The sequence below is a fragment of the Leiobunum rupestre genome, chromosome 8 (assembly GCF_980474605.1).
Source record: "Leiobunum rupestre chromosome 8, qqLeiRupe1.1.hap1, whole genome shotgun sequence".
Lineage (NCBI taxonomy): Eukaryota > Metazoa > Arthropoda > Arachnida > Opiliones > Sclerosomatidae > Leiobunum > Leiobunum rupestre.
In genome coordinates this window covers 29,659,383-29,687,087 of record NC_143391.1, presented here as the reverse complement: position 1 = coordinate 29,687,087, position 27,705 = coordinate 29,659,383, and the positions used below count along the sequence as shown (strand labels likewise).

Genomic DNA, 27,705 nt, shown 5'->3' with positions numbered 1-27,705 from the left:
TTTCTTGTCAGAATGTGCGCCCGGAGATGATGGCATGGATCGTTTCGCGTGTCCTTCGCCGGATCGTCAAGGTCGATACAGATGCATCGACGACCACGGACTCTGCGATGGATTCATTGATTGTCCCAACGCCGAGGACGAGGATCGGATGTCGTGCATGTTCTATAAAACGGTGAGTGAGAATCTATCGCGCGTGTTTGGATTGGTTTCCACTAGCCTCCCACAAAATATTTTTCTTTACGCGCTTAAACACCTTTGTACGTCTGAAAGTTGAGTGACGTGCCTTTACGCGTGCTGGTGGAAGCTAAGCGTGATACTTTATACCATAAGTGTATAATATTTTACATAAGTGGGCCACTTCCTATTCTTCACGTGCAAAAGTTTTACTGAGAGATATTCACGAGACAGACTGCATCCGCTAACGCTTCACAAGTAGCCTTTGACAGCGCCTCGCTAGGGGGAGATTTTCTTCTGGTGATGACGTCACTCCGTTACTAGCTCTCAGTAAAATATTCCCCAAAGTGACAAACTTACGGAACTATATTATAGACTTATGGTTATACGGTAAGCAATATTTTATTCCCAAACCTAACGGATGTAGTATACCACGGAAAAAGACGATTCACTGACTGATTTAAAAAATATTCCTTAGACTATAGCTCTACTTTTATCCTACCTGAGACTAAAACACTCTTTAGTTTCGCTATCTGACTGGTTCGTTCTACGCTTTTATCATTTTTCATCTTCGTCTTCCGCTTCTCTAGAAAGGCGAGCGGCGCCTTCAACCAGCCTCCGATAATCTTACATACAATACGGACGTTTAGCAACTGCCCTTACGAACGCGAACGTCTACGGACTTTAAAGTTTGGCCTTCCTAACCTCGCCGCGATATCGTAGTAGCCGTCGAAACTTCAACGCGTTTTTTTTCTCTAAAAGCAAAAAAATTAAGGCGAAGGTGGATGGATAGAGAAGGAAGGAAAAATCCGAAGAAAAGCCCTCGTAAAGAGATCGAAACAAGGGGAAGATGATTATAGACGTCACTTTTGGCGCGTTGATGAATCGATGGGTAACGCTTTTCCTCTCTTGGGCATCTTTTGGTAAGCCCTTCAACGCGAGACGATCGCCTTTAAAAACTTATCTTCTTTTCTCTCCGTGTCGTCGATTTTGCGGAGGTCGAAGGGCCGAAACATGACGCGGCCGCTCGGAAAGAGGCCTCGCGCGATACATCCTCCGCAGTCTTTTGGATTTCCGGGGGTCCAACCGCCCCGGCGCGACGTCAACGCGCTCATATTTTTATTTCTTGTCTAGTCTCCTGACCCCTCCCTCTCTCCATCCTGCCGACCTTTTTAGACTATAACCTCGGTCGCAATTCGTGGGAGATGTTGATGTTACCAACTTTGTCGTCATTGTAGTTTAGCTCGCTTTCAGGATGAGGATCCAGGTGGACTGAGAACTCTGTAGAGGGACTAGAAACTTTTGATCAAAATATCACAAACGATATAAGTTAATTTATCTCCTCGTGGAGATGTTAAGATCGTGCTAAATTGAGACTATATCAAATACCTGATAATACGAAAAACACCCTGACACCTAGGAGCAACAAACACAAGGAGAACGCAGCTATCCTTTAAACAAATTTCATTGGACGAGCCTTTACGCTGAGCGTTTTACGGACGGGGGGGAAGACAATTTCCGAATTTTCCCCTTCCACCGGCAGCAGGCGCTAAAGCGTCTAACCAATGAAAACAGTACGCAAGAAAATGCACGACTTTTGACGGGTTGCGTTCTCCTTGTGTGGGGTGCTGTGTTTGTTGCTCCTAGCTGACACCTAGTGTAATTTTTAAAAAAAAGTAACGTGTACTAACGTCACCCAATCCCGCTAAATCGAATCATATATAGAAAAATCTAAAATAACATTATCTAAGCGATTCGGATTAAAGATAACCAACGATTTAAAATTATCAATTTTCCTTGACTGAAAACAGCATCCACTCATTATCACCCCCAAATTTTAATGAAAACATTTTCACTTACCCATTTTGTCGAAAAAAAAAAGCGAATAGCAATTTCGGTTTTTTATTTAAATATAAAAATAAAATAACCTAGAAATACGAAGTATGTAAGAGTGGGTTTTAAAATCCCCGCAATCCCTTCTTCTTGGGCACTTGAAGGCATTCTTGCTGTAACTTTGTAAATATTTTCACCAAAAATGCAATAAAAATAAAAATAAATATTATTCTAAATCCAAGGCGTTTCACGATTTCAAAAAAACAAATTTTTGGAGCGCCGGCAGCAAATGTCCCAGAGCCAGGATAAAGCTCATCTTCGTGCGACTTTGCATCTCCCACCTCCCTCAAAAACATGTCACTCTGCCACCACTGGTTTAACGAGGCTATAAAAATCGAGATAAACAACAGTTATTTTTTTAAATTATTGTTGCTAACTATAAAAAAGGTACGAAAATATAAATATAACAAATATATGAGAAACTTTTTGGGTAAACAAAATTTTACTGTAGCCATCATTGTTATTTATTTTTATCGGCCTATTTTTATAATATCGGCTTAAACGAAGCCGATATTGGCAGAAAAATATTTTCAGGAAAAACTTTTCATAATAAGAAAATTATCGATTAACTAACTAATAATATTCTATTCGATTGGCCGCGTCACGTACGCCAGACTCCAGTAGCTAGATCATACCTTTTTTTAGACATTGGATTACGAGTGTAAACAAATAAAAAACAACGATATTCGATTTGTGATAGAAAATATGTATCAAGTAAAATGAAAAGAAACATATTCGGATATGCTCTCGCAAACTTTTTTCGTGAAAAATTTGAATAAAATGGTATGACATTGCGTGATTTTATCATATACACTACTATTATGATAGATAACTTTGTTAATATCGGCCGATATATCGGTTGTACCCATATCGGTGCGTCCCTATATAATTTATTTTATTAAAGTTACTGTTAGTTAGGGTGCCGAACCGAGAGGTGAAACGTTTTAAAAATATCTTCATCATCTTGTTTGTCTCTCGCGGAAGATCAAAAATCGAGGATGCGTATATCGCCGTATGTATACGTCAAGTAGAAAATATCTCATCTTCTCATTTGATTGGATCAAACTTTGAGCGGAAAGGAATATAAACTACGCGGGCCTAATGGATAAAACTAACGGGAAGGATCCAAATTCTCCTTCTTTCCCTTCTCGTTGTATCCTAAAAAAAATTGACGTTTAAAGTACTGGGAAGGATTTTGATTTTTCCCTCTCAGATTCTTACGTACAGATTTGGCCATCGAGTGTTTTATAGAAAACTCTCTTCGGCTAACGAGGCCCGAAACGAAATCGCTTCTCCTTTTTCACTCCATTCTTTCGGATTCATCTTTGTTTTCGAAAGATCCCTCTTCGATCTGATAGTTCGTTCGACGGCTACGTTAAATACGCTCTCTTACGTAGTTCCGCTATCAGATAAACTTAGAGAAATGGTTTCGTTGTAATAGGGTTCTATTGTTTTTCCGGCTAGACTCGCTCTTTCGCGGTTTTCCGTCTCGTTTGCGTAATAACTGGCGTCTCAAACAACTCGTTCAACAACGTCGCTTTAGGATACGGAAAATAAATTATTGCTATTGATTTTCTCTATAACATTTAAAAGAGATGTTTAGAATATATAATGCAGTGGTGGCGACAGTAGATAAATTCATTAATTTTCTTTAACCACTTAGAAGTATTTTGAGACTTTTTTATATTTTTTCTAATGCTAGCGCCATCTTGCGATAAATATTTGACGCATTGTAACCCGGCCACCTGAATTAAAGGCTTTAAAAGTCGCTCGATGACTTAGGCCTAGAGTGGTGCCTTGGGTATTAGACTAGCTGATGATGCAATCACTGAAGACTTTGATTCATTAATACAAGGTCGATAAGAGTTCCCGTACAAACGCTTATTAAGTTATTCTCACTCCTCTACAGGCCAAAAAAACGCGTAACTATATATCTTCGACGTTTCACATGGAGCGATCCTGTTAGCTAATTTCGGCATTAATACGCAACACCGTGGTTTTTGCGTCTGTTTTTTTAAATCTAAAAGTAATATCGATAAGAGCTGTGAGGTGTCGTAGCTTACGTCATTTGATTAAAAATCGCAAAAAGAAACAGATATTATTAGGTGAAAACTATTCGTAAGTCCGGAACGGTTCAAAGAACTGATTCGGATTGAGCTATGACGTCACCAAAACGTCCCAGACAGACCTGAACTGGGTCTATCCCGCCAACTTAATCCACCTTTCACAACTTGTTGTACGAATAGTCTGAAAATCCGAAAGGTCCGAGAACCGGTTCCCGCGAGCGAATAGTTTTCGTTAGAACGGTTCGAGAATTGTTTTCCGGCGAATAGTTGGCGCGAGGACTCATCGAACGGTTCGTTTTCACCTACACTCTTAAAAAAAAGGGTGTTTAAATGGTATATTAAGGGTGTAATATCTGTAAAAAAACACTCTTTAATGTTAATTTAAACGATCCAAAGGGATTTTTATTGTCCCAAATTAAAAACTTGAAAAGGTGTATAAAGGGTGTTATATTACCCCGTAAATTGAGTGATTTAACACCTCGTAAGGGTGTAGCTCCCTTAAGGCAGTCGTTTGGTACCCTAAAAGGAGTAGTCTTGTACCCTGAAGGGAATAGGTTTATACCACAAACTGTATAACAAAGTAACCAAAACGGAGGACCTAAGCATCCCAAACAGTGTAAATAAACACCCTAGCAGGAAAACTGCTTTTTAATGTGTAGAATAACATCCTTTATAAACCTGTTAAGGTGTTAAATATGGGACAAGAAAATACACCTTTTGTTTTAAGAGTGTAGTGTTTAGTTTTTTCAATATATAATAACGTGGCTTAAACATAAAACTTTTCGTGTAAAAGTAAGTAATAAGTTTGGCTGATATACATCGTAAGGTTAAGCCAGTGGCGTTACTAAGTTTTCTGGGGTCGTTTAGGGGCCTAATCTTATCAAGGGGAAAATCCTTATTCTTCAAAAGACGAATTCAATAATATTGGTTATTGCCCCACGTGAGTTGGAGAATATTAAAAAACCCAGCCGAATTGCTTTAACACGTTTTTGGGGACAATGAAGAAGTCATTTCGAGAAACGCTCAACGGTGTACCAATTCATGAGTTAAAGTTAATAAAAACCACCTATGGACTATAATGCAGTCAAAATACGCGAAAATGTCGAAACGTCCATAGTAAAAAGGGAGCAAAAAAAGCTAAACCCTAAAAAAATTAAAGTAATGAGCAGCGCCAAAGCTCAATTCATGAATTGGTACTAACAAATTTAAAGTAATGAGAAAACTTACGAAATACTCGGATCAATAGGTCTACGAGGATAAAATTATAACACGAAATACTCGAACCAATAGGTCTTCGAGTCAAAAACAAATTAAAATGGAATTAACATATCCAGAATTTCCAGCGGTAAAGATCTATTTGGTCCGAGTTTCGTGTTATAATTTTATCCTCGTAGACCTATTGATCCGAGTATTTCGTAAGTTTTCTCATTACTTTAAATTTGCTAGTATCAATTCATGAATTGAGCTTTGGCGCTGCTCCAAAGTATAGAGTGATTCAAAAGAAAACTCAATTCTGGAATCCATCTTGGCAAGTACAACTCTCTTCATAAGCACGTCGTACCAATCCGAAATATCTGGAAGGGACACAGAATCGTTTGATTTTTTTTAAGATGGGGCCTCGGATCGGGTCGGGTTGGTCGGGAAAGCTACCCTTTAGCGGATCCAAGACTCATCTCTAATTCCTACTCGTAAAAAGGCACGGATGTAAAAAGCCCGACCCGACCTGGTCAGTTATATGTAAAATGCCCGACCCGACCTGGTCAGTTATACGTAAAAAGCCCAACCCGACCTGGTCAGTTAAACGTAAAAATTCCGACCCAACCCCTTTAAAAAAAGGCCGACCCGGCCGGGCCCGAAAAAAAATTATGAAATTAAACCCGACCCGAACCGATTCGACCCGGCCAAAACTTCGATATCGAAACCCGAAAGCTACCCTTTAGCGGATCCAAAACTCATCTCTAATTCCTACTCGTAAAAAGGCACGGATGACTCAATGACAGAGATAAAATACAGACTAGTCTAACATCATTGACAGGCATTTTACGATCTAACGAAGTCCCTTTAAATCTTCAGTAGGAGCCGTAGCTATTTCCCTGAAGATAGAGTCAAAATTTTACTCTTGGAAAAGCGAAAGGAAAAAGCGTTTGTACGAATACTAAACGTACCATTCTAAAGATTAGTCCGAAAAGAACGATAAAGCTATCCCATTAAAGTTGAAAGGCAACGTAAACACTGACAATTTGTGAGAGCAAACAACGTGATTTACCCATTTTTAAAACAATTTGGTTTCGTTTTCTTCGCGGCGCGTGCAAATTTATGGAAGCGGCTATTCTACGTCGTTCCATTCTATCTACTTCCATAAACACGGCGATAACAAACCATCGCTTATGATCAGCGAAAACGCGCCTAAAAGCCTTAGATTATAACGAGATTCTTTCGTCGTCAGATTTCTCCGTAGTCCCCCCCCCCCTACGGTAACTTTTCGCCGCGAATAAAAATCATCAATTTAATACCTGTCGACCCTAACGAAACGGGGGGTAAGAAAAACCATGGCCGTAATATTTCCATCAACCCTAAAATACACTTTCCCGAAATAACCCGGTGATGACGACATCCGAGGGTTCACTTCCGGTTTTTGCGCAATTCTGTCTCCGGCGGAAGTGGTTGGTCCATTTTCCTCTTTAATCCCTCCCGCTTTGCCCGAGAGTGGACTCCATTGAAAGCGCGATTGGCGTTCGTGCCATTAAGCGAGTATCGGGTCAATCCGATAGAGGGAGCCAGAAAGCAGCCTGATTTCCTTCCTAACGATATCGTTCCATTAATACGCTCGCTAAGAAGCCGCTCGTTTTTGGCCAAAATAGCCTTTTCTCGCGGCCAATTTATCCCAGTCGAATACCGTTATTTGCCCCCCTTACCTCTCCCCTCCTTTTTGCTTTGACGCCCCCCCCCCCTCGATATTCAGAAGCTTTGTGGTACGTGAGAAATACGGAGGTCTGGTTTTATGGCCATAATAGCAATTTATTTCCCATTTTAGTCGGGTGGCACCCTAAAAATGGTTTTTCGTGGGCTTTCCTTTTTTCGCGAGAGGACCCTCGTGTACGCCGAATTGGGGGTTGGTGAGATTTGCCTGTTTCACCTGGCTCACCCCTCCGCTTTCACCCCCCTTCTCTTCGCCATTAAATTGATGTGCCGCCTTTTGAAAGGAATCGAAAATTGTGGTTCGGACTGAGGGAGAGAGAGAGAGCGAGCGGCTAATTTCATCCGGATAGTTTTACATTTCCGAGGAAAAGAAAGTTAATCAGATTCTCTTTTACCCCTTTATAGACCGATCGCGTATCGCCCGCTATTACAACGCCAAATCGTTACTTTAGACTACTCCATTTATACTGGCAAGCTACGGACGTTTTTTGCAAAGTTGGCCGCCGACTGACTGAAAGTCTCCTCGCCTGGACGAGGTTTAAAATAATATGGCAGCCTCCATTGTAAATCAAAGGCAACCGCTCTATATACGGGAATGAATAACCATTACATTCGTTTCCGCTAATTTTCAAAAGCGTTTTTTTTTTCATACTCCAGTTTTTTTTTTGGGCATAAAATGAGGGGTATAAATCGGTTCCTTCGTGCCATTATTTCTATCGTAATTATATTCCCGAAATAGACCTAATTGAGACTGCCGACCTGACTCGACGATTTTGACCACAAACGCGTACCTATTGTACTCCATTTCCCAAATATGCGCGGGTTAGGAATTCATATTTTGACTAGGACTATAAACCACTCTCTCATTCTCCCGCCCTAAACCGGATCACCGACTGAATTAATTAAAGGAATTTTGTACGACAAATCGGCGTTATGACCGGTTTTTAACGTCACTAGCGCCAATCAGCCCTAGCTGCTGTTAATCCTGATGCCAATAAGGCGAAATTCTTTAATCAACCGTAGACTCCCTTCATTTTTCATGAGGGCCAAAACTCCGCGACGGCGAAAACGATCTTCGTTAGGCGTTTTTCCCATTTTGAAACAGCGCTTATTTCCGGCACCACCTTTAGCCCAAGCGACAAGACAAGGACTAAATAAAAAGTAGCTCCCTCGTCCAGGTACAGTGTATTAAAACTCCCCGGTAAACTGCTGAATCGTTTTTATTGAAGCGCCTATTAGCGATCTCCTACATAGTACAAACGTAATCCTTTTTTGGGCGTGAGTAGGGTTTTTTTGAACTTTAATCAAGGTAAAAGAAGCATCTGAACCCTACTTATCGGAAAGCTCCCTTCAAAAACTTACTTTCTTCAAGTATAAAGGGGGGTCGGAATATATTAGGAGTCCTGAGTAAGCCTTAAGTGATCTCTCTCTCAGTGATGGGCACCGTTCCTCTCATTGTGAGTGCTTTTGTTATTATGAGCAAAATTGAGCGGCAAAATGTTTTTTAAAAGAGCGCGAAACGAAAATGAGAAGAGTGCCAATTTCAGCGCTCAAAAAAGAGCGAAAAGAGAGGAGCGCTTATTGTACCGCTCAAAAAAAGAGCAAAAGAGAAAGGAGCGCTTATTTTACCGCTCAAAAAAAGAGTGAAAAGAGAGGAGCGTTGATTTTACCGGTCAAAAATTCGTGAGCGTGAGTGAATATTAGGCTAGCGAGTGCGAGCTGTGAGTGAGCTGAGTGGCTATTTGACGAAAATGCCCACCCTCTCTCAGGCTCTATACAGTTTAGTCACAAGCAAGGATGGATTTACCCCGATTGAGGTGGGGCCCAAACCTTTCTCATCCAGCTTCCAGCTTTCGCGGGAGGGAGGGCTGCAATGATTTAAGGTATTTTCGAGCCGAGGTTTCAAACAAAAGTGGATCTACTTTAGTATCAAAGCGTTCTTTGGCCGCTTCACTTTCGGAGCTGAAGCCACTCGCCTAATCAGTTTGGAATATTCAAATTACAAGAAACTTCTCAAACTTAGTTTATTATTTAAACTCTTTACAGTTTCCTTTTCTACAACGTAAACCGGGTGTTTGTCTTCTTTCCTCCTTCTAGCTCCCACTTTTTAACTTTATTTTCTCGTCGGGTTAAAATGTCGGAAGATTTACCTTCTCGGCAGATCCGAACGCCTCGCCTTCCTTTGCTCCATCTATCTTTCTTATTTTGCGCTAAAAATAGCTCCCCGACTTACAACGTTGTACCCTTACACGGCAGCACTGGCAAGTTAACTTGACGTCGATGTTTTTTTTTTGCATTTCACTTTTCTTATCCTGTCATTTTAATATGTTAATTTTTTATTACCTTCAATGCCGATAAATTTAATATATTTTTAATGCCAGAAGTATATAATATAACCCTTAGTGAGAAGTATTCGCCTTTCTTATTTTGCTAAGTTAAATTTATTATTACTTTCAATGCCGATAAATTTAATTATGTTTTTAAAGCCAGAAGTATATAATATAACCCATAGAGATAAGTGTCCTCCTCTCTCTAGTTACTTGCAATATTTATTATCTTGAAACTCGGGGATGGTTAACTTTTATTCAATAGATAAAGCTCTCAAAATTATTCGTAAAACGTTTTGATCAAGTAATTTATATTTCTGTATTATCCGATTAATTTTTTGATAAATTTGTAAAATTAAACGAAAAAACGACTTTTTTTTCGATAAAAAGCTCAAATTTTACGTATAAGACATGTTTTTTTTAATAATTTTCCGAAATATTAACCGGTAAATTTCTTTGTTTACATTTTTTCCCGAAAAAAATCAATTTAATCATGGATAATGATTAACCGTCCCCGACCTCTACTCGTAAATGGTTCACAGTGCTTTTACAAAATACATTTTGGAATGAAAATTAAATTTTTATTATTTCGCCACGAACCCGCAAAGGTATATATTTCATTTTGGTCTTTTAGACGGATACTTTCGTCGTAAGAGTATAATCTACTTCTGTTAATTTTAATATTTTTCTTGAACTTTTTTTTTTAATTTCTAATTATTTCAAGTCGGAAACAAATGACTTTTTAACGGTAAACCAAAAAGACAAATAACATTGGGGCCCCATTCTTCGGCGATAATACAATTACGTTCTCTTAGCTATTCAAACTTAAGCCGTAATTTTATTTCCGATTGCGAGAGATGGTGATGGGGTGTACAAATAGAGAAGGAAGGGAAAAAACGCCATCTGACGGTGAGAGGGAGAGAGAACAGCAACGAAATCAATTTAGTTTGTCTCCGGGGAAATAAAAGGATCGGACGAGAAAGATATAAAAAAGGCAAAAAATCTAGGGATGGAAAAAGGCTAAACAAGACGGTCGCGCAAAATAAAGTTTCACTAAGAACGTATTGAGGTTACTGTGCGCGGACGAGACTGAAAATCTTCATGTAAATTGAAATTGTAGCGCCATCTGTCGGAAACTTGTTTAAAAATATTTTTCCTTGATGCAATAATTTCGAAACTACTTATGATTAATACTAATCGTTAAATTCAGCTATACGACTTTTCTCTTAAGATAACAATACAATTGGGAAAATTTAGGATTTCCGTTCTAGAACTTAGGTAGAATATCACGCTAGCGTGGCTGGAAAGTAACACTCTACGTTCTCAGTAACATAAATAGATTTTTGTTTACTAATTAGCTAGGCCATTTTTAACTCCATAAAAGTTGTTTCAAGATCGAAAAAAGGTGAATGTAGTTTCATTTTCGTATCTCGCAAATGTTTGAAATGTTTTATTTAATAATGGCTAAAATTTTAATTAGCTTTTAGACGGTCTTATCCGCTTTTCGGAAATAAAAATAAACATTAAAATTTGGTGAACTTGCAATTTAAAATTATTTGCGATGAATATTTAAAATATGAAAAATCTACTCAAATAGAATTCCCATACTTACTGAAACATTGATTAATTAAATATTAAATACTCGGTATTAAAAAAAAACATTTTCGAGGAAATGAGAAAATGAAACTAAAAATCTTTATCATTCAATCTTATATATTTTAAAAATAGCTCGTATTAAGATTTAAAATCCTAAAGGTTGAATCAACGACGTCGGCGACATCCGTGGCGGGGGTAGGGGCTTCCTCCGTCCTGAACTAAAGGCTAAGGTTAAATTCTCTCTTTTATGCCTTAGACTGACTATTCGCGGGGGCAGGAGCCAATAAATACTTTGAAATCCTAATTCGTCTAACAAAAGAGTACCCCTTACAAGCGGGCTGACTTCGCTACCTCCGTGGATTCTATCCTGGCCTCCGGTCACGAGCAGTTCTAGCGAGGGCCAACTTCGAATGGCTTTCTCGACTTTTATTTCGCCTATAGGGATGAGAATAGCCATTTAGGAGGAACCGAAAGAAAGGGACTTCTTTTTATTGCATTAGTAAATTCTTCTTATATAGGTATACGATTAAATAAAATTTATTTTTCCACCAAACTCCGCGAAACACACGCGCCTTGCGCTAAAAATAGCACCCTCGCGCCGAAATACAATCGATATCAAAGCAGCCTATTCAAATATTACCGAAGGAAAAAGCAAATACGAAGAATTTACGGATAGGCTTGCCAGAGCATCCTCCGCAATTCCGCTGCAGGGCCGAATTAAGCGATTTTTCGCCCGGGACCCAATATAATACGCGCCCCTAAAAAACCAAATTAGACTTAATTCTTTTGTTTATTTGTTATGTTATATTATGTTCCGAGAATAAAGTTTCGTTATTTTTGAACACTACAATTCCCAATTAAGTTTTCGCGCTTTCGTTTCAGCCCAAAACCAGTGAGTATAACTCTTCAATAGTTTCGGTAAAAATGGAAAACAACGCGTCAAAATACAGGGCATTATAGACTATAGATATCCCGAAACCAACATTGGTTATTGGGGCCCGCCCGTTAAGTTTTTACCCATTTAAGCCTTAAATCCGGCCCGGAATTTCCACTCACGAATTTCAATAAATGGTGATTAATCGAGATTCGAGAATACATAAATGTAAAAATATACTGATTAATCCAGTTGTGTAACCCAACAATATTTTTTAAGACTTTCCCTAAATCTTCCTTTAGCGTTCCCATTGTGATATATGTCATAAGTTATATAATTATCATAAGTATGACACTTGTAGCCCTGTCCGTACGTGTTTTTCTTACCACTCTAATATGACACCGAATTATTAGTAGAAGAATTAGCAAATCGTTATTCATTCAATTTAGTGGCTTTCCACAGACATTTCTACGTAGGCTGCTTGCGGATTATTCAAACGTTTTCGCATTTAAATGGTATTTTTCTCGTTTTCCACAAAACACATAAATACGCTGTCTCTAGCGACCTGCTACTGAAGCCAGGAAGCTATTCGAGTACTTATTTTGATCATTATGTTCATCGCGAGAATTAACAGGCCAATAAAGTTCCCTTTTTTGTTCCACATCGACATATATATATCAGAGTGGCACTATTGCTATGACTGAAATGTAGTTGTAGTAGTAATAGTAGTTGTCTAATGCCGCGACAGCATTAGAGATGGTGCATATAATTTTTTTAAACTGGACACAGAGGGTTTTTATCGCCGAGCTCTCGGCTCAAGGCCACAGAGATGTCATTATTTTAACTTTGGAACTGTGTCTGGTCGCTGCAGGTTTCGCTACCTAAAACCAAGTATCTCCAAAAATTTTATTTGAGTAAAAAATAATGACAATTCACGCGTTCGCAATCTTTTTTTCTAAAACCAGGGATGGAAAACAATTCAGTTTTTGGGTAATGAGCATTTAAATTTAAACATGTTTATCAGGATAACCATTGGGGCCCTCAGGGGCCCGTAACTTTGGGCCCTTGATTTTCCAGCGACCACTGAGGCGACCAATATAAATGATACCTCCATTTATGGGTGATTAAATTTTATCTCGATCGCGATACCCATTGGGGCCCTCAAGTGCCCTTAAATTTTGGGAAATTGGTTTCTTGGAAACCGCTGAGACCGCGTGTAAATGATACGTTGATTCATGAGGTATAAAATTTCTCGATAGCGATGCCCATTGGGGCCCTTGGGGGCCCATACATCTGGCCGATGTGGAACGTATATTACGGCTGGGCTGACTTGTTTCGTTAACAAACGTCCCCAGAGCGTGAAAGATTTTCCCACCATTGTATCGTCGAATTTTCACTTCGGTTTGCCCGAGTTTCGTGAAAATTTTAGTTTACCGATTTTTTGTTAGAGAGTTCGGAGTCTATCGTGCCTCTCAATTTGACAGTTCACGCTATAATATAATATAAAATTCATGAAAGCGGTGAAACCTCCAGATAAAAGCGGCATTTCTTTTTTGTTTATTAGTGTTAAGGGACTCGCGCGATTTCACCCGTTTTGTAAAGAGAAAAACGTTTTTTTAAATTTTTAAACCTTGTCGAGTTTTTATAACGCGCGTCAAGATTTTGAATATTTCGTGGTATTTTACTTAGCGAATGGTACTATAGCTATACCGATTACCACTACATAGAAGGCTACAAAAGACCCTCTTTCTTCAATATTTTTTATGTCAAGTAACAGCAGCTACGTAACCTATCACCTCAAATGACTGAGGTCGTAGATTAAATTTTAACATTCAGATTTCGGCCTGACATAGTACTTCGAAAAAATGAACCTAATAAAGTTTAAGCGATCCTAGGGCGCCTCTGAGCTCCGTTCAAAACACTTGAGCCTATTTGAATACTCGCAAAACTAATTTAAAAATTGAAAATAAATAGTAGGGTTTGAAAAAAATAACAATTTATATATAAACCAGTTTCTATTAAAGTTCATGAATTAGATTAGATTTTTGTAAATATTTGATTTATAATTTAGACTTTCTGATACCTCATATTATTATATACACGCGAGTTTGTAAAACTTTTTCAGTTATAACGCCTCATCTCGCGACTAAATTTGAATATATTTAGCTCCTTTTAACGTAAAATATCATTAAAAATATATCAACGCTAAAAGTTAATTAAATAATAAAATATTAACATTATCTTGGTTTAATAAAAAAAAATTTCAATTTGAATATCTTTTTTTTTGCATTCCGTCAATATCAAAAAAAGTGCGGAGACTCAGTGCTAAACGTCATCTAGCGGAAAAGTTGGCCTTCAGTTTTCTGGAACGAATTAAGGGATGGTTGTCAAACGCTAGTCGCCATGACAGAGTAGGATCGGCTTATTCTCGACCTAAATATTAAATGGCAATTTGTGGAAACGCGTCGTCTTTGCCCCGATATTTGGGGTTGTGTTTAGGAGTGAGAGAGCGAGCGCGCGTACCTTCATCCCGGGAAGGCGTCGGAAAGGTCAGAGTTCAAAATATAAACGCGCGCACTCCGTTGATATTGGAACGCCAACAAAAGAGGGAGCCACTCTACGACCGTTTTTACTCGCTCCAGACACGATATCGTGGCAAATAATAGCCACCAGGGGAGTAGCGAAGCACTTAGGTTTGCGTAGGGCTGGGAGAAGATCAATTTTTGTCAACTCAATGCCTAAAAATTGCCAACTTCATGGAATATATTTTTCACTATCAACTGTCTAAATAAATTCATAGTAAATGGCTTTGATTTAATAATTTCAATAAAAATTAAAAAAAATAATGGATTACGGGAAATATTCGGTGTAAACCCAGTTTTAACGCCTACGTTTTAAAAAGCTACGCGAAGAGTGTTGGGCGGCTCGGTTTGGCTAGTATAGTTACGAACGACTGATAAAGCATAGGGTACACGAAGAAATGAAAAGTGCTTAGACGAGGCTAAAACCATTATAATAAAAAACTCATAGGACTGCATTTCGTGGTCATGTACCCTCTTGTAGTAAAAATACAAGCCCTCCACCTAGGATAACATTAAGCTCGTGCGACTACTTTCAATTAAGAAATATTTATATTGTTTTAATAGCCAGTCTGAAACCTATTTCAAACCATTGAATTTAGACTCTCGTATGATCGTTGTCTTTTATGTAGTCGAAGTAGCCGTATGCGGTAGGCCTACATCTACTATCTAATGCGAGGGGTCGGACATTCCCAAAAAAACCGTACGGGATTTCGAAATCTCTGTGATTTCGCGATTTCGTCAAAGATTTCGCGATTTCATAAAATTTCGCGACTTCGTCAGAGATTTTGCGATTTCGTCTGAGATTTCGCGATTTCGTCAAAGATTTCACGATTTCGTCAGAGATTTCACGGTTTGGTCAGAGATTTCGCGATTTCATAAAATTTCGCGACTTCGTCAGAGATTGTGCGATTTCGTCTAAGATTTCGTCTGAGATTTCGCGATTTCGTCAAAGATTTCGCGATTTCGTCTAAGATTTCGTCTGAGATTTCGCGATTTCGTCAAAGATTTCGCGATTTCGTCAAAGATTTCACGGTTTGGTCAGAGATTTCACGGTTTGGTCAGAGATTTCACGATTTCGTCAAAGATTTCACGGTTTGGTCAGAGATTTCGCGATTTCGTCAAAGATTTCGGGATTTCATAAGATTTTGCGATTTCGTCAGAGATTTCGCGATTTCGTCAAAGATTTTGCGATTTCGTCAGAGATTTTGAAATTTGGTCAGAGATTTTGCGATTTCGTCAGTGATTTCGTGATTTCGTCGGAGATTTCTTGAGAAGTGCACGGGATTTTGTACAAATGTCCGACCCCTCGATCTAATGGGCTCAAATTTACTTGGCTTACAGATTGTAGATACGACCAAAAACTTTGTCTATGGAAATTAAATAAAAACCAGCGTTGGGAATGTAACACTTTTCAATATTATGGTAAAGAAATGGTGATTTTAAATTATGGTGAAGTTGTCTAGGGGTAATTAATTAGAATAATTGAGATTAGAATTAAGTGTTACATTAAATAAATAAAATAGGGAGTTAAATGGTTACTATAATAAAATAATGAATACACATAAGAAGCAAATCAAAAGTATGTACAACAAGAAATATATTTACACGAACACAGAAAGTATATTTACAAAAACATGTCCGTCTCGCGGAAGCTTGTCCGAGAGGGCCAAAGTCACGGCGCGCACACACATCTCAAAACCACATCGCGTCTTCTTAGTCGCGATCTCAATTCTGTCTTTTCTTCGCTCGGGTCGGAGGTTTAACCCCTACGATGGGTATTGCGAAATCGGAGGCAACCTCCTTCCCGGAGCGAGGAAAGTTTTTGGCGACACCATACGCCCGAGGTAGCGTTATATGTTCAGGGAGAGTAAAATACGTTACAGGAATTTAGTCAGAATAAAATAGAGTACTGTTGGAAAAATGCTAAATACATATTGGGATTTTGCGACCAATGTATCTGGAGGAGCGACACATCATTGAACAAAAATTTATATTATACCGTTTTAAATAGATTTGAACGAATTGAAGTTTCTTTAAATAACAAAGTAAATATCATATTACTTAAATAAAGAAATTCTAAGTTTTCCAACTTTAAGATTGAAATACCTAGTTTGCCAACAATAAAAAAATTTATTTTATTTTTAATTTAACCCCGCCGCGAAACTATTTTATTTAAGTTCTTTCAATCGTTTATTCCCATTCGACCGAAATCCCATTCGACCGAAAGAATTTTAAAATGTAGCCCAATTGGCGGGGTGATTTGGTATTTTATTTATAAGGTATGTACTATCGAAGATCCATGTTTAGGTTAGGTTAGGTTAGGTTAGGTTAGGTTAGGTTAGAGTTGGTTAAGTTTACTATTTCAGTTTTGGTTCAGTTACTTTTCTTGACTAGGTGAAGATAAAAATATAATCCATGCTCATTCCAAAAGCCAATTTATATAGCAGCGTTCGGTCGAATGGGACACATAAAAACGTTCGGTCGAATGGGACACATAAAAACCGCACGTTTCGGCGGAATTCGGTCGAATGGGACACCTCAAAAACCGCCTTCGGTCGAATGGGATTTCGGTCGAATGGGACTAAAGCCTTTCAATAGCGTTTTTGGGTTTTACATTACGCGATAGGCAACGATAACATGTGAACGGATCATTACACCCAGCTTAGACAAATCTCTCACAGTGCCATCTGGTTTAATTCTTGAGAACTAAACTTCGAGAAAAATACCAGACTTTGGCATTTTATTGTTTTCAATCTGAAAATTAAAGCTAATTTTGATTGAGCATTAAAAATCTAAAAAATTATTTATTTTATTTAAATCTGATTTTTATTTATTTTTATTTATTCGATTCTCTGTGTATGGTGGGCTTGGTGGCAACCAGTATATTCCCATTTTGCCTTAAGGCTTGTTTTCACAAGAGTTAAAATGACTCGACCTGTAGGTCGACGTGAAAATAATTGTATTTGGCCTAGGGTGTTTCAACTTCGTATATTATTGGAATATACTTTTTCCCGAAGAGTGTGTTTATTATAAATCTTGTTCCGGGTGTAGCGAGTAATTTACCCTTTTCAAATCCGGTAAATACATCTTCCAGTAACCTTTAACCTTTAATGAGTGAGCCCAAAGCGTTATACTTCAAATGTTCAATGACCCTGGCAACCTTCGTTGATCCGTACTACATCGTAACTTAATAAATCGAGTAGTGCATTTTAAATTTATTTCTAATAGCTAATTCACATATATGGGAGTGCGCTCTACGCATGAAATATTTACGTTTGCCTTTAATGCAACAACAGTCCGGGGAAAAATGAACGCGGCGTACGGCTTACTAAGTATGCCACTTTCGCTAATTTAGGAAATTTTGAAATGTTTCCAAACTTTCCTGGAAATTTACAGTTTTATATGTTGAATTCGCCGAAACCTTGATATTATTTTCAAATCAAATTATTTGATGGTACTAAACACGAAATAGATGTCCAGCGACTGTTAAACTGGTCGTTAAATTATTTAAAAAATTTAATAAAATATTACAATTTGAAATCATTTCAAAAAACATTTATTCGAAATAAATACAGAAACGTTTATTGAAGTAGCCACGAATGCGAGAGTAATCGGATTTAACCTAGAAATATTGATGGTTAGGTTGTCCTCTCCCTGAACACCAGTGTAGTGTACGCGGAGCACTTCTACAGGCGTAAATAGACCAAAAAGAGACGCGTTAGTGAATTTAGTACTCGGCGTTCGGATAAAACATTTTCCGTTCATTTCTTTTATATCCATATCCTAAAATTATCCGAATAAAAACTTATTTTTGGCATATTAAATCGTATAATAGTCGCGAATAATAGCCAGAAATAAACAGTTAATCGAATTTTTTTATGATTAATGGCAATTTTGGCGGTTAATTGATCCATTTCCCCGAGTTCTAAGTGAATTGTCTTTTTCATCGCGAATGTACGCGCGAATATATCAGTGTGTGGATTTAATCGAACGTGTTTTTGTCTTCCCTTTTGGCGGCTGTAGACGAAGGCGCACCTGGACGTCCTAGCGGACGCTCTTTTGCGGTGGGCCCGAGGTCGAATCTGATGAGGTCAAGCTACAACGGCGAGCGACGCGGGGTTGGAGTCCACCGGCAAAAGGTCAATAATAATCATCATCGGGAGGACAAACGTCACAAAGAAGCGCGAATCCGAAAAGCGGCCGACAACGCCATCTACCCCCGACCAGTAAAAATGTTAAAGAGGCTATGAACCTATTTCTTAAATAGACACGCGTTTACTTTAATAATCGTTGGAACGAAATCAGTTTTTTCGCAATCATATATAAAGTATATATAAAGTATATACGTCAACAACAGAATTATTATACCTGGACTACAAAAAAATTATTTTCCAAGGAGGATATAAATACAAGAAGAGAATAAAAAAATGAACAACAGCGAGAAAAGCAATCATCGTACGGCGGCGCCATCTCGCGACGTTGTTGTCTAAGAATTTATTGAAAAAAACGCCTTCCGTAAATAAATAGTAACTCTGGTCGTACAAACTCGTCTCTCCTCTTCGTCGGCTGCTCTCGGATCCCATGACGAGAGAGATACGAATCTTCGCGAACACAAATTATATATAGCTAAGTAAATACCAAGACATTCCGGGGGACTCGACTAATTACGCGAACTATGGTGGCTGTTTAGGTGGGATAATCATTCAAATGGGGTTTCGAAAATAATACAAAAGCGACGCTATGAAAGCTCTAAATGGTAATGCAACGTCCCCTTTTATTTACATCTTTTCAATTCATTCAAAACCTCTTCCGAAAATATTTGATTAATTTATTGAATTAACAAAATGATAAAATTTCAAAGAGAGATTAAAATAAACCGTCAATTTCCGACCCGTCCTCCCCATTCCAATTATAACAAATTAACGATAATAGAACAAACAGGGAATGAAGACGCGGATGGATATTTTTACGATCTTCTCAGTCGCTTTTTTGATGGAGAAAGCGACGTTAGTTTCTTGAAATATCATTTCGATTGGCGCTAATTACGTATATGCCCGTAAAATAATTGTTTTCCAGTTTTTGCATAGGCCAATGTATTTTGAGAAATTTCAAAATGATACATATTACGAAGCCATTTTCTCGCGAAGAAAAACCCCGCTAGATGGCAGCGTGAACTCTAAGTCGGACATCGGAAGGACTAACGTCACCCTATATAGTAGCTAGAGAGTCCTAAATTCGCCTATTGTTTCGAAGTGGACGAATTTGGGATTATCATGTATGAAAAAAAAACCCTCACTAAATCGGGAGGTCCGAATATCGCGGCGCCATCTAGTGGTTTTTCTCGGGGTCACGAAATAAAACGGAATAATTTTTTTGAATTGAAAAAGTGAAAAGTATAGAAATGAAATAAATTAAAATTGAAATTCCGCCGTACAACATTGACAATCGTTAAAAGTGGCTGTGGCTGTGTGTTTTAGGGTTTAAATATTTAGATGAATTCAATATTTAACCGTTAAACAAATATATATATATAAACAAATGAGATATCAAAATAAACAAAAAGAGAGAGAGAGAATAAAAATGCCTCCCATTTTTTGACCTCCTCCATTTTCTCATATTTTTGTACCGTGTTAGATATAGTTTTCCTTATCGGTATTTTTCGCAAAATATATTAAACAAAAAAATGTATAACCAAATAATAACCACACACCAAATCGTATATATTTTATCATTATTAATTCGATATTTTTTTGCAGTTTTGCTTAAAGAAAATTTCGGAGGCGCGCGAAAATCTTGTCTCAAAATTAAGAACGTTATAAGAAAATTTTCGTTTTAGTATTTGCGAAAAAGACAAGATTTTCGTATTGTTCGGAGTTAATTACCTCTAAAATGATACAATCAGGTTTTAAACCAATAATTTCCAAATTAAGTCGCGTAAACATTTTTTTACGAGATCGTAAATTGAAAAGAGGTTAAGTAGTTTTAACTAGGCTAACTAAATACTGTACATTCCGTCTAATGTTTAAATGAATAATATTGTCCTAAATGAAACAAAACACACAAAATAAACCGCTTGATAAGTGTATTACTCGTTAAACAAAACATTCCCGAATTTGTCTTTTCCTTGGTGCTATAACTTTTAACACGGAAAACGCATTTTTTCGAAGGATTTTTGCGAAATTTTCGAGGCAAAAATCGGGTGTAAAAGTTCCGTACACGTTACGCGAGTTGCTGTAATAAACTAAAATAAAAATAATAATAATAATAATAATAATAACGATACTTTAGGTTAATGTAAAAAATTGACTTTTAGGTTGGGCGGCGTAAACCAAATTATCCCATTACGATTTTCTTAGTGAATCCTTGGTCTAAATATTGGATAAAAAAACCCATTGTTGGTGGAATAGTTAAAAACGAACAGCTAAAAATCGCCGAGTTTAAAGAAATATAATAAAATAAAAAACCGTGTCAAATCATATATACCTCGTCAAAACAGGCCTAATACACATTTAAAAAATAAAAACCTAATGTTCAATTTGCAAAGTAGACTATATTATATTAGCGTTATTAAAAATTATCATATTTGGAAGGGGAAAGAAGAGAAACAAAGTATATTAAGCGTACATATAAAAAAAAGTCTTTACTTCCCGGATACGTGAATATTCCATTGTTTGTTTGTTTGTTTTTAAGAAAAAAAGCAAAACTGAATTAAATAACCATACTTCCATGGATTTTAAAAAAAAAATGTACGGTAATCCTTTTAGGCGCGACAGACACTGATATTTAGAAATATATTAATTATTTTCTTCGAATTATTATGACCGTATCCAAAGTAACTCTATAGGTATGTGATTTTTCTTAAGTTTAAATATACGTTTATTAGTAGGATAGAGCCTTCACGAATACCGTAGATTTTTTCAATTAATTTTAAACGAAGTAATTTAACGGGTCTTTTATAAATTAAAAAAAAAACGAAAAAGTATATATTATTGACTTTGTTTTGGGCGAGTGATTTCTAGGAAACGCCACGATTGGTTGGCTACGCGATGACGTCACACGGCGGGTTGAACCCATAAAAAAGTTATAGCTTATGATTTCCGTAACGTTGTCCACCTTTTTCGAAATCACTTTTTACGTACCATCTCGAATCCTGGCCGCTACGTACAATCCAAACAAATTTAATTCGAATCCTTCGCGGGGTTCATACTTTTAACGCCTCATATTTTGGTAAATGTATCGGTAAACTAAAATAACCGATTTGTTAAATACACGTTTTACATTTAAGCAAATCACCAATTGTTATTAAAATTAATGGCGCACTTTGAGAAAACAAAACACGAGTTTTTATTTGTCTCATCTATAATATGTCCCGTATTGAAAAAATTAATAATAATATTCTTGGCACTATCCACGTTGTATTAAATTCAATTTTTCTCAACTCGGATAAAAAAAACGCTGTACAAAATTAAATTTTATGAGTTAATCTAGTCAAAATGTGTATACAATCATATAACGTACCACCATTTAAAAGTCTAAAAACATATTGCGTAAAAAAGTCCATTTTCAAGAAAAAAAACTACAAACTTTTACGTATGACGTTGTCGGTATTTCATTTTTAGCAAAATTAATTTAAAACTAATATATCAGCGTGCAATTTTAATTTATCGTGAAAATTTTCTTTACTTACTTTCATTGGTAAAATAAAATAAAATAATGAAATGTAAACAAATACACACAAAGATTTATAAAAAAAATGAAGTGTCATCCATAAATGAACAGATTGCTAATGGTGAAGATGTTTTTAAAAAGAGAAAAAAATCTTCTAAAAGTCCCGTATGATAGCCCTAATTTAATTACACATTTAGTTTAAAAAATAGTCAGTTTTAATTAAAATAATTAGTTTTCTTTTATACCGTCGAATCGAGTCGCCAACGCGCTCAATGACTGTCTAACAACAACTTAGCCCATCGTTGTTCGCTTACGTGTTAAACAGACCCTCTAATATCGTACGGTCGCTAAAACAACGGATGGCGATAGCGTTTGAAGACGGCCATTATTCGCTTTGGCGAGATCAGGGTCTATTAACACTAAATTTGAATACTCTAAAACATAGGCGAGTGAAATGAGAAATAGCCAAAAAAAAACGAGAGAGCGAGAGAGACATGAAAAATAAAGTTCGCCATATTAAGGCCAGAGTACACAAATCAGTACAAATATGTTTATGTAGCTAACCCCTCCCCCTTCCTATTGAATAAGCATAATACAAAAAAAATTCTAACTTTTTAAAAGAAAAACCGAATACATATGGAAAATTATGAAGTATGTTTTTTTTAATTGAAGTATAAAAGAAACCTAACCAATATAAACAAATCTCGTCAATTTGAATGCGCGAGGTTTGATATTAAAAAAACAAAGTAAACTAAAAAGAATGATGAGAGAAAATAATTAATTTAATTTCGATATATTTTTAAACATTCCGACAAATATTTATTTTTCCACACCTAATTTTATTTATTCGCCATTGGTATCATGACTATAATGTAAACCAATAGTGAATAGCTTCGGAGGTGAAGAGAATGTATTTCAGAAACTAAACAAACACGGTGGGACAATATCAGGGAAAATACGGTTCCCCTATTTAAAAAGAGAAAAAGAAAATCAAAATATACTTTTGAAAAAAAAATGAATTTGTTGATGTTTAAGAAATAACAAATTGAGCTCTTCTGCGGTGTAAAAAAAGGCTAAAACTAAAACTAAAACGAAAACTTTAAAAGTTTCAAAAATTTGGCGAGGAAATAAAAAATATTGTTTCGACATTTTTTAGGCCAATTAATAGCTTTTTTAAATTAATATAAAACACCCTGTTCAGTGGGTTTAGTTTTGCTCAAAATAAATTTTTATTTTATTCTTGCGATATTTCGTTTTGAAAAACTAAAAACTAAGTCGAGAATGGTGGTGATATTGTGTTTTTAGTAAAAGGCACGCGGTATTAAAAAAAGTAAAACTTCAACAAAACTAAAAACAGTATTATTTACTATATATTTTATCTATAATTTTTGCACAACATGTATTTTAGCTAAAAAAAATATCTTTTTAATTTAGATAAATTTTAAATGTTTTGATGAATTTTTATGTATAGTTTTTTTCAGTTTTAATATTAAAAAATATAAAATGTTAAATTATGAGTTATACGTAGCTATAGTGAATACAAATGTATAAGTCTTCGTTATTTGCCGTGTTAATATCCGTCTTGAGCGGGTTTGAAGGTATTTTGACCATATAAAACTTTGAAGGTCCAATCAATATATATAATAAACCAAATCTTTCGTGTACATAGCGTTTGGGTTGAAATGCAAAAAAAAAATGGTCAATTAGTATTACGAATGAAAAGTAAAATAAAATAATTTAATAGTATAATTATTTCCTTGTTAAATCGTCGAAATGGGTTTATATAAAAATATATATTATAGACCATTACCTCTGTATTATTATCTGTTAGAACATTCACTGCTGTATAAAATAAAATTGAACTGTATTTTGAATTGACGAATTAAATATATATATTTTATCTGTCACGCAAAAGGATCTCGCTTGTTGCCTTCGGGAAATTCCAAAACGATAATTTAGCCCTTTATTTGGGGGGGATGCAAAATGGACCCCAAATTTACAGGTATAATAGTTTTTTTTTATAAAGGAACGTGGCCTTCTTGTTTAAAGGGAATATAACCTGCAAAGCCATCTTTATGGAAGACCCCTTCAATATTTCAAATTTCCCTGCACAGTGGCGCCAAACATTTCTAATGCCAAAGGCAAGAGCGACCAAATACCTGAGGTTATATTCCCTTTAAATGTGGCTCTGACGTCACAGTCTCTCACTTTTACAAGTCTACGAGCGCGCGCTACAGTCGCCAGAGGATTAGAGCTTTTTCTAGCGTGCGTGCGAAGAATATACTAATAGATCGATTTACAATTTTTAAGAAGCAAAGACGACTTTAAAGGGGTAATATTCATCCGAGGTAACGTGGTGATGGCGTTATTTGTTAGTAGATGGCGCTCTGATAGCAGCATGACGTCATAATTTTGATTTTCAACGATTGGTTGAAAGTTTTCAGTTTTTAGTGGAGAACGGTTTTGTCGAGATTTAAAATACAAAATTATCTTCCCTGATTGGATAGTTTAAAATCGTATTATAGTGCCATCTATGGCGGAGAGTGTTAACTTCTGTTAAAATTAATTGTTAATTTAAATTACAAAAATCATATATTTTAATAAGAATTTAAAGTAGGCCTACTATAATTTAGTAATAAATTAATAACTTTTCAAAAAAGTTTATTTTTCACAAACTTTATAGTGTCGCCATCTACCTAAAACATTATTAAATAGGAAGGTACCTCGCGTGGATTTCGCCCCTTTTTGCATATTTCCCTGTAGGCAATATGTGAATACGTCTATAAAGCTGCGTTTTGTAACGTAAAAGCAACATATTCTATTTTTCCTTTCTTTTCATTTTATTTTATAGAAATATCTATTGGTGCAATCGCAGTCATTGATGGTTAGATCTCGTGGGGTGGCGAAGTAGTTAGCACTTGCCCTTCCATAAAACATGTTGAGGTTAGCGGTATTAGTAGGTGTATGCAGCTGTTGGCTCGCGTGGCATGAAGAGCTGCCATCACACTCCTACGTATTAAATTAATAGCACTAAAAGTCGCTAGATGGTTTTGGCATAAGGGGGTTCTTAGCTTAGCTGATTATTATTTATTTATCGTTGTACGTGGGTCATAAACAAAAACCTTAAAAACAAAGGATATCATACAAATATTCATAACTCTGGTCACTAATCCATTTACAGATTTTTTTCTTGAATATATTTATATTTATACAGTTTTTAATTTCTTCTATTGTACTGATAACATGACATCTTTACTGAAAAAGTTGCTTTAAGTAAAGACTAAAAACGTTCAAGATAAAACAATAAACACTTATTAGAGGGGAATGATTAAATGATATATATTTGATTAAACGATTAAATTATATATATTTGATTAAATGATTAAATGATATATATTTGATTAAATGATATATATTTGATTAAATGATATATATTTGATTAAATTATATATATTTGTTAAAATGATTAAATGATATATATTTGATTAAATTATATATATTTGTTAAAATGATTAAATGATATATATTTGATTAAATGATTAAATGATATATATTTGATTAAATGATTAAATGATATATATTTGATTAAATGATTAAATTATATATATTTGTTTAAATGATTAAATTATATATATTTGATTAAATCACGATGAAATGATTAAATCATGATGAAATGATTAAATCGCGATGAAATTATTAAATAACGATTAAATGATGAAATCAGGATGAAATAACAAAATCACGATAAAATGATGAAATCAGGATGAAATAACAAAATCTCGATTAAATGATTAAACCACGATGAAATGATTAAATCACGATGAAATGATTAAATCACGATGAAATGATTAAATCATAATTAAATGATTAAATCACGATAAAATGATTAAATCATAATTAAATGATTAAATCACGATAACATGATTAAATCATAATTAAATGAATAAATCACGATAACGTGATTAAATCATAATTAAATGAATAAATCACGATAAAGTGATTAAATCATAATTAAATAAATAAATCATAATTAAATGAATAAATCATAATTAAATGAATAAATCATAATTAAATGAATAAATCATAATTAAATGAATAAATCATAATTAAATGAATAAATCATAATTAAATGAATAAATCATAATTAAATGAATAAATCATAATTAAATGAATAAATCATAATTAAATGAATAAATCATAATTAAATGAATAAATCATAATTAAATGAATAAATCATAATTAAATGAATAAATCATAATTAAATGGATAAATCATTATTAAATGAAAAAATCATAATTAAATTAATAAATCATAATTAAATGAATAAATCATAATTAAATGAATAAACCATAAATGATTAAATCGTGATTTGAATAACTAAATTGATATTTGAATAATTAAATCAAGATTTGAATAATTAAATCGAGATTTGAATATTTAAATCGAGATTTCAATAATTAAATATAGCTTGGAATAATTACATCGATATTTGAAGAATTAAATCAAGATTTGAATAATTACATCGATATTTGAAGAATTAAATAAAGATTTAAATAATTAAATCGAGATTTGAAAGACTAAATCGTGCGTATTTATTGCATTTAAAGCTCCACCCCAATCGTGATTTAAATATTTAAGTCATGTGATTAAAATGATTCAATCGTGGTTGAAATGATTTAATCACTATTGAAATTATTAAATAATGATTAAAGTTTAATCAATTAATCATGATTATTAGAATTTGATTAGAACATCCTAAAGCATAGTGACTTTCCCCTCACACTTCTTATTGAATTGTCGCATTTTATGTTATTGCGTAAATTTGCTCATTTTTGTCTCGGCTGACAGCTAAAATACCCAATATGTTATACTATTTGGAAAGCTGGATCACTGCCTCTAAAATAATATAAATATTTCGAAAGATGTTCGCGAAGGAATTTAAATATGAAAAGGAAGTCCCCAAATTCTTAATTAAGTACCGGGGGTTAGGTAGACCTTATGGTAGTATGAAAATTCCCAAAGGGAAAAGTTGCAATAGGCTTTAGTTTTCCCATGGAAACCAAAAATGTTTTTGACCTCTCAAAACAAAAAATTCTCCATTTAAAAAAGAATGGGATTTTTTCGGTTTCACACTTAAATTCTTCAAAAATTCGAAAAAAATAAAATTTAAAAAACTGAACCAAAATGATTAATTTGACCTATTTTGGGTAAAATTTACCAAATTTGGGTAAATTTGGTAAAGTTTCAATAAATTACATTAAATTATCTCAAACAAACAATTTTATTTGACTTTACCCAATTTAACATTAATAAAGTAATATTGAGATAATTTAATGTAGTTTATTGAAACTTTACCAAAATTTACCCGAATTTGGTAAAACGTTACCCAAAACTGTTAATTTTACCCAAAATAGATCAAATTTTCATTTTGGTTAAGTTTTGAAAATTTTAATGTTTTCGAAGTTTGAAGAATTTAAGAAAACTAAAGTCCATTGCAACTTTTCCCTTTGGAAATTTTCATACTACCATAAGGTCTACCTAACCCCCGAGTTTCAACAAAATCGGTGATAACCACCACGGGTAGTCTCCTTGTCGGTGAACGAATA

General features: G+C 35.3%; 1 protein-coding gene across 1 annotated transcript in view; it reads left to right on the top strand.

Annotated features, from left to right (window-relative positions):
- jeb (low-density lipoprotein receptor domain-containing jelly belly protein) overlaps positions 1-20,212 on the top strand; it is a 102,517-nt gene extending 82,305 nt beyond the window's left edge. Inside the window, exons 2-3 of the mRNA XM_090155763.1 lie at positions 12-172; positions 18,455-20,212. Of these exons, the coding sequence (XP_090011889.1) occupies positions 12-172; positions 18,455-18,517 (224 nt within the window). The 3' untranslated portion in view covers positions 18,518-20,212. The remainder of the gene's footprint in view (positions 1-11; positions 173-18,454) is intronic.
- The last annotated feature ends 7,493 nt before the right edge of the window (positions 20,213-27,705 follow it).